The 18801-nt window shown below is 35.6% G+C and overlaps 1 protein-coding gene across 1 annotated transcript; it reads left to right on the top strand.

Moving 5' to 3' along the window:
• The first annotated feature begins 7497 nt into the window (after positions 1-7497).
• LOC147384801 (cell division cycle protein 48 homolog) lies at positions 7498-16000 on the top strand. Its single transcript, XM_086425285.1, has 9 exons — positions 7498-7657; positions 7790-7955; positions 10017-10245; positions 12543-13309; positions 13401-13622; positions 14214-14285; positions 14378-14659; positions 14765-15124; positions 15570-16000. Exons 1-9 carry the CDS (start codon positions 7629-7631, stop codon positions 15867-15869), a joined length of 2427 nt encoding a protein of 808 aa, XP_086281411.1. The 5' UTR covers positions 7498-7628; the 3' UTR covers positions 15870-16000.
• The last annotated feature ends 2801 nt before the right edge of the window (positions 16001-18801 follow it).

Here is an 18801-nt window from a genome sequence, read left to right as displayed (position 1 = left end):
AGAGAGAGAGAGAGAGTACAGTGACAGTAGGTGTGAGTGGGAAAAAACTTTGAAGCGGGTAAGCTGCTTCAAAATTTTGAAGAAACCTCTCCATTGAATTACACGTGGCATTTTATAAATGTATTTTAAAATTTCCTGAATGTAGAGAGTAAAATAATAATAAAAACGCCACGTGTCTTGTAACGAGGAGGATTTCTTCAAATCGGACTCGTCAGACTATTAGTGTAATTGGGTGTTGTATTTTGGATCTTTTGACCGGCTTTTTCCTGTTTGACATTCTTAAACCTTCTTCTTTTTGGCATCTTGCTTTTGTTCTTTTTCTTTTTCTTTTTGGAAAATGTTCTTCTCAAACGACGTTTGAGGTAAAACATCAAACGTATTGCTGACGTTAAAAGAGAAATTGGTAAAAATGACGTTTGATTTGGGGGAAAATTACTTTAAAAAGGTTAAATATTTTAATATTTAAAAAAATAATTATTTCTTTCAAAATTTACCAAAACACATTAAGACGCAAGGCAGTCCAACATTTTAATCATTGGAAGGGTATTTTAGTAATTGACTGGATTGTCTAGTGGAGGTTAAATTTTTGGGGTGTTAAAAGCAAGTTATTAAATTATTGAACAGTCGAACATTTTAATCATTGGAAGGGTATTTTTGGTAAAATAATGTATGCTAACACATTAAAATGTTGGACAATCTACCGAGTTACTAAAATGTAAGATTGTTCAACCACTTAAATCATTTTGGATAATTTTTAAAAGAATAGATTTCATTTTGTAAATGTTAAAATTTTTAACCCTCTTATGATTTTGTTATTTATTAGTTAATTAGGGATGTCAATGGATTAGATCATATGTGAACTTGAATCCATTGTGATATGATAATTTTGGATCTGAATTGAGGATTGGGGTTATGATGAGGATCGGATTTGACAATCTGTTGGATCGGTTCTGGATCAACCATGTCTCAATCCGATTATGGTATAATCCGATAAAATTGGAGAAGTAAATAAATTAAATTACATATTTTGTATATATATATATATATATGAATTTTATTTAGATTTTATAAGTCGGATTTGATTTGATCTAGTTATCCACACACCATTGTTATTAGATAAGGTTTGAATTCTAATATTGATCCAAAATTGTCTAGATTGATTCTGAGTCTGATCCTATCTTTGTTGATGTTGGATAAAGAAATTTTTAAAATTTAGGAGATTGATCCAAAACCATCATACAGAGAGAGAGAGAGAGAGAGATGAAAGGCCTCACTAATCTATGGAAAAGGTTGAAATGACAAAAATAATTTACTATGATTCTCACAAGTTTGACGTGGGACGTGCACATAACCATAGATGTGTTTCCTCGCAATACGAGTAAAAACCATGTACGGTTATATACGCATGTTCACATTAGAATTGTGAGAATCAAAGTAAATCTTGTGTCACTCCATCATGATTCTTAATCTATTGGAAAACCCAATAGATTAAAAAAAAAAAAAAAATGTTGAAATGACAAAAAGTATTTACTACGATTCTCACAAGTTTGACGTGGGATGTGCACATAACCATAGATGTATTTCTTTGCGATATGAGTAAAACCATCTACGGTTATGTATGCATGTCCACGTCAGAATTGTGAAAATCACAATAAATACTGTGTCACCCCAGCACGACTCTAAAAAAAATTATAATATATATATATAGGGTCCCGTTCAGCAACAAACATTTTGACAAACATTTTGGCAAAACATTTTTCAAAACATGAGTTAGAGGTTTTGGAATGGGCTGATTTTTGGTGAGGATGATCTCTACGGTGAGGAGATCATCTTCACCAAAAATCAGCCCATTCCAAAACTTCTAGCCCCAGTTTACAAGTTGAAAAATCGTGGACCATCCATTTTTTGTAAATCATTTTTGATGGGGTTAGAAGTTTTGGAATGGGCTGATTTTTTGTGAGGATGATCTCCTCACCGTAGACATCATCCTCACCAAAAATCAGCCCATTCCAAAACCTCTAACCCATGTTTTGAAAAATGTTTTGCCAAAATGTTTGTTGCTGAACATTTCCCATATATATATATAGGGAAGGGATCAATAGACAAAATTTGGGACAAAGATCCAGACAAATTATATGGATCATTGGATCACGATAGATCTAATGGCGCAGATCTATTTAACATATTAATAACCCACGTGTGAATAATTTCACTCAATACTTTTACAAATTCTAAACACCTCCCCGAGCCAAAATCACAGATTTCTCTCCTCTCTTCTCCTTCGTTTCAAATTTCTCTAACTCAAACCCTTCTCTCTTCTCTCTTCTCCTTCGTTTCTCTCTTCTCCTTCGTTTCAGATTTCTCTCTTCTCTCTTCTCCTCATTTTACCTCAAATCCTAACTCTCTTCCTCTCGGTTCAGTCCACCATTAATGGCGGACTCCGTCAAACCTCTAAACTAGAAGATTTGAAGCACGAGTCGAATCTAAAAAAGAGAAGGAATCGAAAGAGGGAGGGGGATCTTCAGTCCACCATTAATGGTGGACATATATATATATATATATATATATATGCAATTTAAACGATTCAATTAAAATTGGTAGTTGCAATTTTGACAAATTACCCGTGTTCTTCATGATCTTTTAGAATGATTGGATTTCGACATAATCAATTTTGTAGGCTCGGATCTGTTAGGGTGCTTGAATTTTCGATGTTTTAGCTTCGTATGAGGTGGTTTTTGTTAGAGGAAGAATACGAATGTGATTTGGGGATTTGAAGACTTGGGGAGGTGGATATAATTTTTGGAAAGAATTAAGTGAATCAATTGGTTTTGAAGATGCAGGGAGGAAGTTGCAATTTTGTAAAATTTTAAGTGAATCAGATGCGTACGTGGATTTATAACATATTTGCGCCGTTAGATCCCAAATTATCCAACGGTTGGGATGATTTGTCTGGATCTTTGTCCCAAATTTTGTCTATTGATCCCTTCCCATATATATATATATATATAATATATATATAAAAGTCATAGTTAATTTTATAAAAAGTTCCATTAAATTTCTTAGTATTTTTATAAAAATAATATTTTTAACATATATATATATATATATATATATATATATATATAGGGGACGGTTCAGCAACCCTAAAGTTTGCCAAGTTTGGTGTCAAACATTTTTCAAAATATGGGTTAGAAGCTTTGGAATGAGCTGATTTTTTTGTGAGGATGATCTCTATGATGAGGAGATCATCCTCACCAAAAATCAGCCTATTCCAAAACTTCTAACCCCATCAAAAGTGATTTACAAAAATTGGACGGTCCACGATTCTTCAACTTGTAAACTAGGGTTAGAAGTTTCAAAATGAGCTGATTTTTTGTGACGATGATCTCTTCATCGTAGAGATCATCCTCACAAAAAATTAGCCTATTCCAAAACTTCTAACCCCATCAAAAGTGATTTACAAAAATTGTTTGGCACCAAACTTGACAAATTTTAGGGATGCTGAACTGCTCCCATACATATATATATATGGGTCCTGTTCAGCAACAAACATTTTGGCAAAACATTTTTCAAAACATGGGTTAGAGGTTTTGGAATGGGCTGATTTTTGGTGAAGATGATCTCTACAATGAGGAGATCATCCTCACCAAAAATCAGCCTATTCCAAAACTTCTAGCCCCATGTTTACAAGTTGAAAAATTGTAGACCGTCCATTTTTTGTAAACCATTTTTGATGGGGTTAGAAGTTTTGGAATGGGCTGATTTTTGGTGATGATGATCTCCTCATCGTAGAGATCATTCTCACCAAATATCAGCCCATTCCAAAATCTCTAACCCATGTTTTGAAAAATGTTTTGCCAAAATGTTTGTTGTTGAACATTTCCATATATATATATATATATATATATAGGGTCCCGTTCGGCACCCTAAGTTTTACCACACACTTTAACAAACACGTTTTGTCTTACATGGGTTAGAAGTTTCGGAATGAGCTGATTTTTGGTGAGGATGATCTCTATGGTGAGGAGATCATCCTCACCAAAAATCAGCTCATTCCAAAACTTCTAACCCCATCAAAATTGATTTACAAAAAATGGACGGTTCACGATTTTTCAACGTGTAAACATGGGGCTAAACATTTCAGAATGGGCTGATTTTTGGGGAGGATGATCTTCTAATCATAGAGATCATCCTCACCAAAAATCAGCTCATTCCAAAACTTCTAACCCATGTAGGACAAAAAACGTTTGTTAAAGTGTGTGGTAAAACTTAGGGTGCTGAACATTTCCCATATATATATAGGGGGCGGTTCAAGGGCCATCTGAGAAACCGTCTAAGAAAACTTTCGTTTTTCAAAATAAGGGTTAGAGGTTTTGGATTGAGCTGATTTTTTGCAAGGATGGTCACTATGATGAGAAGATCATCCTCACAAAAAATCAGCTCAATCAGAAACTTGTAAATCCATCAAAAGTGATTTACAAATTAGTGATAAAAAGTGGTAAAAAATCGACGGTCCACATTCTAAATCACTTTTAACGGGGTTAGAAGTTTCAGATTGAGCTGATTTTTTTTTTTGGATGATCTTCCCATCATAGAGATCATCCTCACAAAAAATCAGCTCAATCCAAAATTTCTAACCCATATTTTAAAATTTTATTTACCGTCGAAAGTTTTCTTAGACGGTTTCTCAGATGGCCCTTGAACCTGACCCATATATATATATATATATAGGGGCAGATTGTGGGACATATGTAAACACAATGGTTTTTCAAAATATGGGTTAGAGGTTTTGGATTGAATTGATTTTTTTTGTGAGGATGGTCTCTATGATGAGAAGATCATCATCACAAAAAATCAGCTCAATTTGAAACTTGTAAGTCTCAAAAGTGATTTACAAATTATTAGTAAAAAATCAACGGTCCACATTCTAAATCACTTTTGATGGGGTTAGAAGTTTCAGATTTGACTAATTTTTTATAGGATGATCTTTTGATCATAGAGATTATCCTGCCAAAAAATCAGCTCAATCCAAAACCTTTAACCCATATTTTGAAAATTTATTATTATTACTTTGTTTTTACATATGTCCCACGATCCCATCCCTATATATATGGGAGCGGTTTAGCAGCCCTAAAGTTTGCCAAACATTGTGTCAAATATTTTTCAAAACATGGGTTAGAAGTTTTGGAATGATCTGGTTTTTTGTGAGGATGATCTCTATGATGAGGAGATCATCCTCACCAAAAATCAGCCTATTCCAAAACTTCTAACCCCATCAAAAGTGATTTACAAAAATTGGACGGTCCACGATTCTTCATCTTGTAAACTAGGGTTAGAAATTTCAAAATGAGCTGATTTTTGGAGAGGATGATCTCTTCACCGTAGAGATCATCCTCACAAAAAATCAGCTCATTCCAAAGCTTCTAACCCATGTTTTGAAAAATGTTTGGCACAATATTTGGCAAACTTAGGGTTATTGAACCGCTCCATAAATATAAATATATATATATATATATATATATATTATTTTCGAGCATTCCATATGGTGAAGATCGAGCATGAGCAAAAGAGAAGGTTGGTGGTTAAATGTGAAGGAAAATCGATAGCTTTGTGAAGAGAGTTGTGACCATTTTTTTTTCCAACCTATAAAGAAATGTGAAGGATTTGTATTGTCCAAAAGAATTTAAGGAGGCACATGTATCAAAAAGGTTTATTTGTAATTTAAAATATTGATTAATGGATTTTTGAAAATTACATTGTAAAAATGATACTTTTGTAATTTCGGAAACTAAGCAACATGTGTCGTGTTTTTACTAAAATGACCCTAGTTATATCAAATTTAAATATAAAATTGGAGGTATTTATGACCACTTAATTTTTGGTGGGAACCCCTTCGACTCTGTCTTCTCTCATTGTAATAGTGAAGATAAAAAATATGTTCTTATTTATCAACAAAAGAATATGATGAAGCTAACATCTTCATGTGGTCTTGGACGTTAAAAATGGGACAACTACTTGCACATCACCCATTACTAGTTGCATGTCATCACTTAAAAGTCTCTTTAGCACTCTATTTGTATGACTGTGATCTTAAATAAAAGAAAATAAAGGATTCATTCATCTCTCTCATTTTCTTTTTTTTTTTTCCCTCAAATACGTTCATAGAAAAGTAAGTCTCTCTATGTACTATACTCTAGTATTCCTATCCAAGCATATCTACAAGTCAAGAAGTTGAAAGAGAGATTGATAAACTTCTTTATAATTGAGTATTTGATCTCAGAGTTTGAATAAGTTCAATGATTGAACTTACGAAAGAATACACAATTATGAAGATGGGGGAACCTAAGCCACCATGCAAATTGGTCGACCATGGTCCAATAATTATTTGGCGAGGGTACAATTAAGATAAATTTGATAAAGTTTCGTAAAAAAATCGAGAAAATTTCGAAGATTATACAAAATATTTTATTTGTTTTCTTTTTCTTTCAAAACCTATCATCGTCAACCTCTTTCTAAATCCTATTTTCATGATGTTTGAATGTTTAAAAAATTAAAATTTTGGAGATGAAGGGTAAAAATGTTACCTTATTTCTATGATTAATTGAGCGATCATTGATTATTTCGTCAAATTAATCGGCTAATCCTTAATTAGGAGAATTTTGTGACCATGGATGTAACTAGTAAGGATAGGATAAAAATAAAAATAAAAATGCATTTTTTTGAGGTTGGAGTGCAATTGGTACTTAGTGATTTGCAACCAGTCGATTAAAATAAAAATAAAAATAAAAATAAAAATAAAGGGTGCTATTTTAAATGATGGAATGCAACGCTAGTGGTGTGCAACTAGTCGGTTCGTTTAGAAATAGATTCAAATTGGGAATCCTTGTTTTACAAAAGAGAGCTCCTTTTGCCACACCAACTTTTACTAATAACATCTCAAGATATGAGCTAATTCTTTGTTGACGTGATATCATATGAATTCTTGTCCTATTCATGGTTTCAAAACTTATTCGAGTTGTCTCGATATCAGGCATGAATGAGACGGATGGACAAATCAAATTTTCAAATGAGATTTAATACCCCACGTGCATTTTTTTTAGTTTTGAACAACATCTCAAATATATCAAAAACTCATTCGAGACGACTCGATATCTAACATGGATGAGATGAGACACGAAGCCGAATTTTAAAAGCACCGTCCAATTAGTAAAAGTAAAAGTTGGTGTCCCAATAGAATATTTATTTTATTTATGAGTGCTAATATTCTAATTAGAAAGTCTTCACTCTGTCAATACTCGGCTGACATGTTATGGATCATAACCATATATCTTTTTCCTTGGGATACACAGTTTAAATCCTTTATCAAATTTACAGAAGTGTATCTCGAGGAAACAAATCTATGATTCCATGTCCATGACACGTCAGCCGAGTATTACCGAGTGAAGACTTTCTATTTCGGAATCAGTACTCTTAGTTTATTTCCTATTCCTGTCCAGTCCTCACACGCAAGAAATTAGAGCGTATTATAAATATCCCGATCCCACCCCTAGATCCTCCACCATAATTTCCTCTCGTTCTTTCTATCTTCGACTTCTCTAATCTCTTAAATTTTATTTTTTCGATCAAAGATGAGCGACCAAGCTGAATCATCAGATTCGTAAGATTCTTCTCTATGATCCATCAATCTTGGTTTTTTTCATGATCGTTTCGTCTTCTCTATTGCATAATTTAGGGTTTTTTTTGTGTGGTTAATTTGTGGGATTTTAATGGTGGATATTGTGAATCGCAGTAAGGGAACGAAGAGAGATTTCAGTACTGCGATACTGGAACGTAAGAAGGCGGCGAATAGGCTTGTTGTTAACGAGGCCATCAACGATGACAATTCTGTGGTGGCAATGCATCCCGATACGATGGAGAAGCTTCAGCTCTTTCGTGGCGATACGATCCTGATCAAGGTTAACTTTTATTTATTTATAAGGATTAAAGATTTTGGGTTGTTAGGGTTTCGAATGTGGATTCATTGGTCATGTTTTAGGGTTTTGGAGAGTCATAATTTACAATGGAAGTGGATTTGTGTTTGTGAAATTCTGTTATACTATAATAGGGTTCTTGATACTAGGGTTGCTGGGGATTTTCTAGAGTTTTGGGTTTAGATCTTTGAGAACTTAAAGGTTTGTTTGTGGTGGTGGTGGTGGGTTGAGAAGAGGTGGGGGGGGGGGGGGGGGGGTTGGATGGAAAAGTTTGATCCACTTCATGGGGGATCTTCCTCCAGAAACTAATTTATTTTTCTTATTCCTTTCAAAATACGAACTACATTCTCCAATATAAAGGTCTTGACTCCAATGATTTAGGAAATAACAATTAAAGATTCCTAAAATAACCTAAAGACTCCTAAAGTAACAAACTACTAAAACAATGAAACCTAACTTGTAGGTAATCCTAACATCCACACCCCTTCAAAATGATTTGTCCTCTAGTCAGAAAAATCTCAGTAGCAACATCGTCCTTAAGAGTATTTATATGATTCTCAATGGAAGGTAGTTGGGGTTTCTTGCAACGATGTCTCGGTTTGAATAGTTCATAACAATTGCAACAGAGACCTTTTGATTGCCTCTTTGCTTACTCTGTCAGGGAAAGTCGCCGAATAGGAGGAAGCCTAGGAGGAGCTGGCCCAAGCAATGATGGAGTAGGCTCAAGGGTGTTGGTCAACGTATAGAAAATTCTAGGGTTACCTTAATCGTTTCTTCTTGGCAAACAACCAAGTTGAATGCTTTGGTTAGTGAGGCTGGTTGAAGTAGTTGAACTCTAGCACGTATGTCGTTGCGTAGCTCTGAGACAAAGCAACTAATTAAAAATGATTTTGGTTAATCGGTAACCTAATTGGCAAGCTTTTCACATAGAACCTGAAATTCACAAATCTTATTAGTTTGTTTGAGTTTGGTTGACGCAACACCCGGATCTGCGAACTCCCAAGAGTCGAAACGTGAGCATAAGGCTCCCGAGAGAATTGGGGCCATGACATCAAACCAATAGAACAAGTCATTCGATGATACTAGGCAATAACGTCTCCGATTAGGTGAACTGAGGTCGATGGAATCATTTGTTCATCGAATAAGCCATTCAATTGTCGACACTGTTCAACATGAAAAATCCAGCCTTAAGGATCATCTTTGTTGAACCTCAAAAGATCGATTTGAGATGAACGACCTTGAATTGCTGTGCCACCTTGTTGATTTTCTATTCTTTGATGCTCAATGGCAAGGAAATGTGCTGCTTCCCGAACTGGTGGTCGATCAACAACCATATGGTCAAGGGTTGTTTGAATCACCTGCATCCCTTCTTTCAACTCACAAACATCGGTGTTTAGTTGTTCAATCTGGGGTTCAAATGAGTCAAGTCTCTCACTTAGCTCCTTAACAGTCACCATACTGAACACCAATAACCTTTTCTCTAATACCAGATTATAGGATACTTGTATCCTATGGAAAAGTTTGATCCATTTCAAAAGGGATCTTCCTACAGAAAGTAATTTTTTTTATTGCTTTCAAAATATGAACTACATTATCCAATATAAAGGGTTTTGACTCCAATGATTTAGGACAGACAAACTCCTAAATTAATAAATCTTGCTAAATAACAATTAAAAACTTCTAAAATTACCCAAGGACTCCTAAAGTAACAAACTACTAAAATAACGGAACCTAATGCGTGGGGAATCCTAACAGTATTCTTAAGATCTAGTGCTTGCAAGTTGTATGTGTTTTAGGGTCTTGGGGAATTAATTGTTCTAGTAACGTTTTTTTTTTTTTTTTCAATCATAAATCTTGCAATTTCGAATTGCAATTTCAGGCATTTTAACTCATCTGTGTTTTTTCCTGGGAAGGAGGTTATTAAGGGTTCTTATGATCTAGACTTCCAAAAACCTGGTTTTCTGATTCCAGTGAGATTATGATTTTCAAATATTTTAGCATGGCCTCTTTTCTTTGTTTATTTATTTTCTTTTCTTTGGTGTTCAGGGCAAGAAAAGGAAGGATACGATCTGCATTGCTCTTGCTGATGACACATGTGATGAGCCAAAGATCAGGATGAATAAGGTTGTCAGATCAAATCTCAGGGTTAGGTTAGGTGATGTTGTTTCTGTGCACCAATGCCCTGATGTTAAATATGGGAAGCGTGTGCACATACTGCCCGTGGACGATACCATTGAAGGTGTTACTGGGAGTCTGTTTGATGCATATTTGAAACGTGAGATTCCTCAACTATCTTCACACACCTGCATTATCTTTATGCTTAAATTATAAATGTTTTTATGGATTCATTAATCAATGCTGATATTCTTTAAATATTGAGTTTCTTAAAGGTCTTTCTAGGTTTATAGGTTGATAAGAAAATAAGCCTTTTAACTTTGTCATTTTGGAGAAATTATGATCAACATTTTCTAACCATGTTGAACCTAATTATTCGCTTCATTTTTTAAGTATGGAATATGTGCTAGGTAATTGCTTGACTTTTATCCCCCTACTGTGAGTTGATTTAAAATCCTCCTCTCATGTGTAGATGTTAGATCTTAATATTTACGAATGCTTTGAGAGAGCATTTTCAATCAAAATAATGACTTAGCTACAAAATATATCAACTTTGAAATCTCTTGGGTTTTGAGTTGCCATTCTGTTTTGACAGCAGTCAACTTCACTTATAAAACGTAAGTAGCATCAAGAAAGTTGTGATCATGGCATAACAATTTGAAAGGCCTAATTGAGAGGAAATGAATTGAAGATTTTGCTTATAATTTATGCAAGTTTAGTCTGTGGATCCAACCGAATAGCTGCTAAAAGAACAGAGCAGCTTGGTGGTTCCAAGCTCGGGAAAAAAATCATATAAAGGATTCCTTTCAAAATTATCAAAAAATTAACCAGGCATGCCTAGAGAGAGGAAAGTTCTTGGGTGGACCTTTTCTACCCCTACCATCGCCACCCGCCATAGCCAATTGTAAAAAACCCATCACCACTTTGAGGGCTTATTTTTTAGGCGGGAGACAAGAAGAAAACAAAAAGGGACTAAAAATGAGAAGAAGAAAATAGACAAGCTTACCAAACGAATGGTGATAATGATTTGGTAGAGGGGGGGGATTGAGCCTGATTTGTTTGCTAATAATTTGCAATGGTTTAGTACATTTTTTGGTCTAAAGTTGTAGGCCCATGGAAATGATTTTTGAAAATAACAAATACGCATTTACAGTGCAACAAGTAATGTCCTCAAATGCAAGATCCACGGAGAATTGTTCCTATGTCCTAGGTTCAAACCCCCTTGAACCCATACTTCTTATGCTAACCACTGACCAATCTTTTCCTATCGAAAAAAAAGAGATTCAGGGAAATCATTTGTATCACAAATGATATACTGTGTACCAAGGTGATAAACTAAGAGAAGGTCAACTTAGATGGGTTGGGCATGTTCAATGATTTCCGTTATTGCCCTAATTAGAAATATTCGAGTTAAAGTTCTTGAAAGAGTGAGAGGAAGAGGCTAAAAGGATGTGGATGGAGATAGTGAGAGCAAATATGAACTCACTTTAATGACAGAGAACGTGACACGACAAAACTTGAATGGAGGAACAAGATTTGTTTAATCGACTCCAAAATTTTGAGATAAGACTTTGTTGTTGTGGCATTTGATTTCTTGCAATGTTTAATTCAATGCTTATTATGTTATCTAATCGGGAGATAGTAGTGTTTGTAATTTTAGGTTTTAGGGGCTATGTTTTTTAAACATGGCATATTTGAAGTTGGGATCCAAGTCCCAGTCCCCAACATGAAGTGACCTGGTTCATGAAACTCTTTGGTAGTTCTCAGATTATGCCTTTGAGGATTGATTTTTTATGGTTTATTACTAGTCAACAAATTGTGGTCTGAATGGGCTTTCTATTGTACCTGATGCCCTAGCCTTAAGTAATTTAAGCTGCTTTTGCACTCTTCACGTCAGAGATATGCAATTATAGATGTGTATTTTTTTGCTATTGGGTATTTGTTATTGTTTTTGGATTTATGATTGAAGGTTATACATTGGAAATTGTCATTTTATTTTCTTCAATACTTAATTCAACGCTTGTTCTATTTTCTAATTGGGTAGATATTTGTATTGTTTGTAGCCTTTGATTTTGATTATTTTTCCCGGTTAATCTGATAGTTGATGTTATTGTCATGATGCTTGGCTATCTGCTTGTAGCAAATTTTCTGTTTTAGAGGTGGGAGTTTTTTGTATATTAACTGTGCCTTCTAATTAATTAATTAATTAGTTATTATTATTGCTGATTTGCATTTACCACATATCTGTTTATATTTAGTTTCTTATATTAATCTCACATGAGATTTATCTTCAGATAGTTGGGTAAAGCGTTGTCAATGATGTTGCTATAGTTTTCAAGGTTTATGTGAATTAAGATCCTATAAGTGAACATGACTCTAGATAATTGCTTCCTTGGTCCTATTTTTTTGTGTCATGTTACATTGCAGAGCATAATCCTCCCCTGTAAATATTTGCAGCTTATTTCTTGGAGGCATATCGCCCAGTGAGGAAAGGGGATCTCTTCCTTGTGAGAGGTGGGATGAGGAGTGTGGAATTTAAGGTCATTGAGACCGATCCAGTGGACTACTGTGTAGTTGCTCCAGACACAGAGATCTTTTGTGAAGGTGAACCGGTGAGAAGGGAAGATGAAGATAGATTAGATGAAGTTGGATACGATGATGTTGGTGGTGTGAGAAAGCAGATGGCACAGATCAGAGAGTTGGTGGAGCTCCCACTTAGGCATCCCCAGCTTTTTAAATCAATCGGTGTTAAGCCACCGAAGGGTATTCTTCTTTATGGACCTCCGGGTTCTGGAAAGACTTTGATAGCCAGAGCTGTTGCAAATGAAACTGGTGCCTTCTTCTTTTGTATCAATGGACCAGAAATTATGTCAAAACTAGCTGGTGAGAGTGAGAGTAATCTTAGGAAAGCTTTCGAGGAAGCTGAGAAGAATGCACCGTCAATAATTTTCATTGATGAGATAGATTCCATTGCTCCAAAACGAGAGAAAACAAATGGAGAAGTTGAGAGGCGAATTGTTTCCCAACTATTGACACTTATGGATGGATTAAAATCCCGTGCCCATGTTATTGTTATTGGGGCTACGAATAGGCCAAATAGCATTGATCCAGCTTTGAGAAGGTTTGGGAGGTTTGATAGGGAAATCGACATCGGTGTTCCAGATGAAGTTGGGCGTCTTGAGGTCCTTCGCATCCATACGAAGAACATGAAGCTCTCTGATGATGTAAACAATATACTGTCATTTTCCTTTTTATCTTTCGCTCATTTAAAGTCCATCTTTTGTTTATCTTCTGAAACTGTTGGAGTTTGTGCAGGTTGATTTGGAAAGGATTGCAAAGGATACTCATGGGTATGTTGGTGCCGATCTTGCAGCTCTGTGCACTGAAGCTGCACTTCAGTGCATCAGAGAGAAGATGGATGTGATTGACTTAGAAGATGATTCCATAGATGCCGAGATACTCAACTCCATGGCTGTTACAGACGAACACTTCAAGACTGCTCTTGGGACAAGCAACCCCTCTGCTTTGCGTGAAACAGTAAGTTTTCGAATAACTCTTCCATCTATATAATAAAACACAATGGCGGGTCCCACTCGGCTATAGTTCTGTCGGGGTTAAACATCCCACCTAGCTATAGTTTTGTGGGGTTCACACTACTTATTTTATTGCTTTTCCTTTTCACCCCCTTCAACTTTATTGTCTCCCCCCCCCCCCTCCCCCTCCCCCTCCCCCTCCCCCTCATTTTCAATAATATCCCTCTAATTTTACCATCTTTCCTCTTTACACCATTTTCAATAATACCCCTCTGACTTTACTCTTTTACCTCTTTAACCCACTGTATTGTCTTTCCTCTTCTCCTTCTTTCTTAATAATACCTCAAAAACACCTATAAAAAAATAATACCTCTCCAACTTTATTATTTCCTCTCTTACCCTTAGCCTCAAAGATTTTTAATAATACCCTTCCATCTTTATTATTTTTCTGCGTTTACCCCTTAACTCTCAAGAGGATGCCGTGCCATAGGCATTTAGGCACGGGCGAACTCTAGTGTGTGTGTATATGTATAACCTCCGAAATGAAATAGACATCCTTTTCAGTATTATCTAACTCGAGTTTTAATGAGTGCAGGTTGTTGAAGTTCCTAATGTCAGCTGGGCAGACATCGGGGGTCTTGAAAATGTCAAGAGGGAGCTTCAAGAGGTAATGTCCGTAGGAATGGGTTTTGGCTGGTGTCTTTTCTACTTGTACTGTATGTAACTCAATTTGGGTTTATGTCACCTTCTGTTATGTAGACTGTGCAATATCCCGTGGAGCATCCTGAAAAGTTTGAGAAGTTCGGTATGTCACCTTCGAAAGGAGTTCTTTTTTATGGCCCCCCTGGTTGTGGAAAAACTCTATTGGCTAAGGCAATTGCGAATGAATGCCAAGCTAACTTCATCAGTATCAAGGGTCCTGAATTGCTCACAATGTGGTTTGGAGAGAGCGAGGCCAATGTTCGAGAGATTTTTGACAAGGCCCGCGGATCTGCACCCTGTGTGCTCTTCTTCGACGAGCTTGATTCCATTGCCACTCAGGTTTATCTAGATTTTCTTTCTACCAAAAAAAGCCTAGATAATTTCCCTGTTTTGATTCGTTGATCACAGCTAATGCGTTTATATTATTTAATTATTTTCTGGCAGAGAGGGAGCAGTGTCGGAGATGCAGGTGGTGCTGCTGATAGGGTTTTGAACCAACTTCTGACTGAAATGGATGGAATGTCTGCAAAGAAGACAGTATTCATAATTGGTGCTACCAACAGACCCGATATAATTGATCCCGCGCTGCTGAGGCCGGGTCGTCTCGATCAATTGATATACATTCCTTTACCGGATGAGAGCTCTCGCTATCAAATCTTCAAGGCTTGCCTCAGGAAATCTCCTATTTCGAAAGATGTGGATCTGAAAGCCCTTGCTAAGTATACTCAAGGCTTTAGTGGAGCCGATATTACAGAGATATGTCAGCGAGCATGCAAGTATGCCATTAGAGAAAACATTGAGAAAGTAAGCTTTTTCTCTCTTTTACCTTGTACTGAATTTCATTCTAATCATTTTTTGAAATAGTAAGCATATGTTAGCTAATTTCTTAAATTATTATCAGCCTCAAGTAAAAGATTAAAACACTCTTCAAACATTACCAAGGTTTGACTCAAATTATAATCTTAACATTGCAAAACTTTATAACTTATGCTCAAATAATTTCAGTAGTTGTTTACAATTATGATGAAATCCTAAACCGAAAAGATAGAAATCTGCTATTGGTACCCCAACTTTTACTTCTTACACTCCAATTTCTTAAATTATTATCACCCCCAAGTAAATATTAAAACACACTCTTCAAACATTACCAAGATTTGGCTCAAATTATAATATTAAATTACCATTGTTGATGTGTTAATGTACGTAATTGGATCGAATGGTTGAACTAATATGAGGTCGGGTGGTGCAGGATATAGAAAAGGAGAGGAGAAGAAGTGAGAACCCAGAGGCAATGGAGGAGGATGTTGAGGATGAAGTGGCGGAGATCAAGGCTGCTCATTTTGAGGAGTCTATGAAGTATGCACGCAGGAGTGTGAGCGACGCAGATATTCGAAAGTACCAGGCGTTTGCCCAAACTTTGCAACAATCGAGGGGCTTTGGAAGTGAGTTTCGGTTCTCAGATGTAGCGGGAGAAGCAGCAGGGGCCACGGGTTCCGATCCTTTTGCAGCATCGGCCGGTGGAGCTGACGAAGATGACCTGTACAGTTAGATCTCCATATTCCATGAAACAGTTATTTTATGTTCTGGATAAAGTGAAGATGGAGGGGTTTATTTAGGGTGGAATTCGGATTTGGGGTAAGGGAAAATTGATGGATTCGTTGAATGTTAGATCTAGACATTATTTATTTTTTTTTTAAAAGTTTGCTAGAACTTATTAGAGAGGAGGATATTTGCAATACTCCTCTACCAAGAATTGTCCATTTCAGCCATCTACTTGTTAAGAAAACACTACACCTGTTGTGTTTGATTGACCCAATCAAATTTGGAGTGTTCATTTCAGTCTTGAGCGAGAAAGATGAATATGTAACTTCTTATGGATTTCTAGGTGTTCATTTGGAAGTTTTCATCATTGGCTTGAAAACAATATTTTTAAAAAAGACTAATAATTTCCTGATGCCGTCAGATGCCCTCATCCAACTGTAGATCATTTCCCTCGGGATACGCAGAATCATAAATCTTTTTCTTGTGTATCCCAAGGCAAATGATCTATGGTTCTGTGATGGGGGCGTATGTCAGAGGGAGGGGGTGTTATATCATCAGACTCTTTTATAAATAGGCCTCGTCTTTGATGTATACTGTTTTATGGTTTGTATGAGTCTGATGGTACTGGTCAATAGAGAGGTACTGTTAATCAAATCTCACGGAGGATTTTGTGCAAGTAAGGTCTTAATTTGTTGTAGTTTCTATACTAGAGCTTTCTTTTTCGTCTTTAGATGGGGTTGGGGTTTTAGGTGTTTTTTTTTTATCCTTCCCGTTTTAGGGTTTTCATGTGAATTCTCTGTGTGATTTTTATTTTTTCTCGTTTATTCCGTTCTTGTTCATTCTCTTCAATTATTTCTTATCCCGGATTACTGTGCGCTTAAATGACAAGAAGTAACAAACCACATACTAGGCTAATTTTTGTTTGAAGTGAGATTTTTACCAAGTCAATTTTCGAAAAAACTGCTCTCTCATTGCAAGAGAAGGATAGGAAACACTTTCCAGGTTCGACTCAAATCCTAAGGTCGGCATTCAATAGACAATAGACAATTTTGTTCCCTAACTTTGTGACAAGTTTGTGTTCTCATTTATTGTTCTTATTTAAAGATCAATTGGGTTTTTGTTTTTTTTTAAGGATTTTCTCTTTAGATAGGATGCTTTATACTCTATTTGAGCCTTCGTTTGTAGTTGGTCATGTTTTTGGTCTTTTTTATTTTGTTTCATGAATTTTGGTTGGTCATCTATACCCCTTTCTTGTATTTAACTCTAGGAGTTCAATGATCGTCCATTTTTAAAATCAAGATTTGACACCAAAAAGACTTTTGTTTGAGGGTTTTTTTTTTCAACCCCAATCTAGACCACAAACAAGAGGTTGAGTTGTCATTTGGACCAACGGAAGAGTCCACATGACTCAAACATGGTTCAAATGTGGACCTCAGTCCAAACAACCTTTTCCATATATATATATATATTTAGGAGATTGCTAACGTCTAATACCTTTCGGGGACGTTAACATTCTCTACCACATTCTTTTTTTGATATACCTCTTACCCATTGTCTTTAAACGAGAAAAAACAAGATTATATTAGTTTTTTTTACCTAATAAAAATATTTATTATGCCTTCAATATATGCATTTATTATGTTGGTATTGACTGCCAAAACACTTACTACAAACAAAACATTTAAAATGCCCTTAATATTTATTATGTAGAAGATTAACATACCCTTATCTTTTTCATTAAAAAACAAAATAAGAAATAATATTATTGAAAAAATAATGTGGTGGGGAATGATGACATTCCCATGAGATTTTGAGTGTTCGCATTCCCCATATATATAGGTAGTTTTCGATTGTCAACATAAGGGAGTTAAAGTTGAGAGTTAAAATTTGTCCTATATGACTTAAAAGTTTTGGATTTGATTGTTTTTTTTTTATGAGAATGATCTCTATGGTGAGGAGAGTCAAACCTAAAACTTCTAACCCTATCAAAGTGATTTACAAATTAACGATAAAAAATCGACGATCTATAATTCTAAACCACTTTTGATGGGGTTAGAAGTTTCAAATTAGATTGATTTTTGTGATCATAGAGATTATCCTAATAAAAAATCAGTCCAATCTGAAACTTCTAAGCTATATAGGATAAAGGCATTGGCTCCCTAATGTTGGCTGCAAATGGGACCTATATAACATTTATCTAAAACCCTATAACACCTAGAAAAACACTTTCCTTTTGTAATATTTTAACTCTTACCAAGGGCCTTGAGCTCAAAAGGAGAGCCAAATTGGCAGTCCAACACCACAACCCTCTAGCTTTCATGGAGAAACTCAGATAAAAAAATATTCAGGGGGGCTTGATCCAAGGTTTTGAAAGTAAAAGGCTCCTGAACTCCCATTGAATTCCCAAATTTAAAATTAAAATTTAACATAAAAAATATTTTTTTTCAAAAAAATATTCAAAGAATTTTGTCCTCCACATCTATGTGGCATCCTATCATGTTTTTGGATGCCACAATGGTGAGTTCAATGACCTTTAGTAAGGCTAGACTTACTCTTTGTACAGCCCTATGGTGAAATAAAGATTTGAATAAACAAACTTCTCTGTTTGTTTGACGTTCAAATAGAGATATGAAGAGAGGCCATTGTTGGACCCTTGCAGCTTTTATTGTTGTTTATACTTTATAGATGTAGTATTGCAGTAGAGTTTGTGAATCTATTTTTGATGAAAATCTGTAAATTTTGACAGAGAACTACTCAAATACGCGGAGGAGAGAGAGAGAGAGAGTATAAACTCGTTTGAGTTGTGATAATATGACTCACCAAGTGGCATACTCAATTGACTCCTTGACGCGGATAAGTTTGGGAACCATAGATATATAAACCTTGGGATACACTACTCCCTCGGGCTACACTTTTTATGGGGAAGTGCAATCGTGTAT

The sequence above is a fragment of the Akebia trifoliata genome, chromosome 15 (assembly GCF_017979445.1).
Source record: "Akebia trifoliata isolate Shusen 1 chromosome 15, ASM1797944v1, whole genome shotgun sequence".
Taxonomy (NCBI): domain Eukaryota; kingdom Viridiplantae; phylum Streptophyta; class Magnoliopsida; order Ranunculales; family Lardizabalaceae; genus Akebia; species Akebia trifoliata.
The sequence above is the reverse complement of the archived record's forward strand: the minus strand, read 5'-3'. Positions and strand labels throughout refer to the sequence as shown.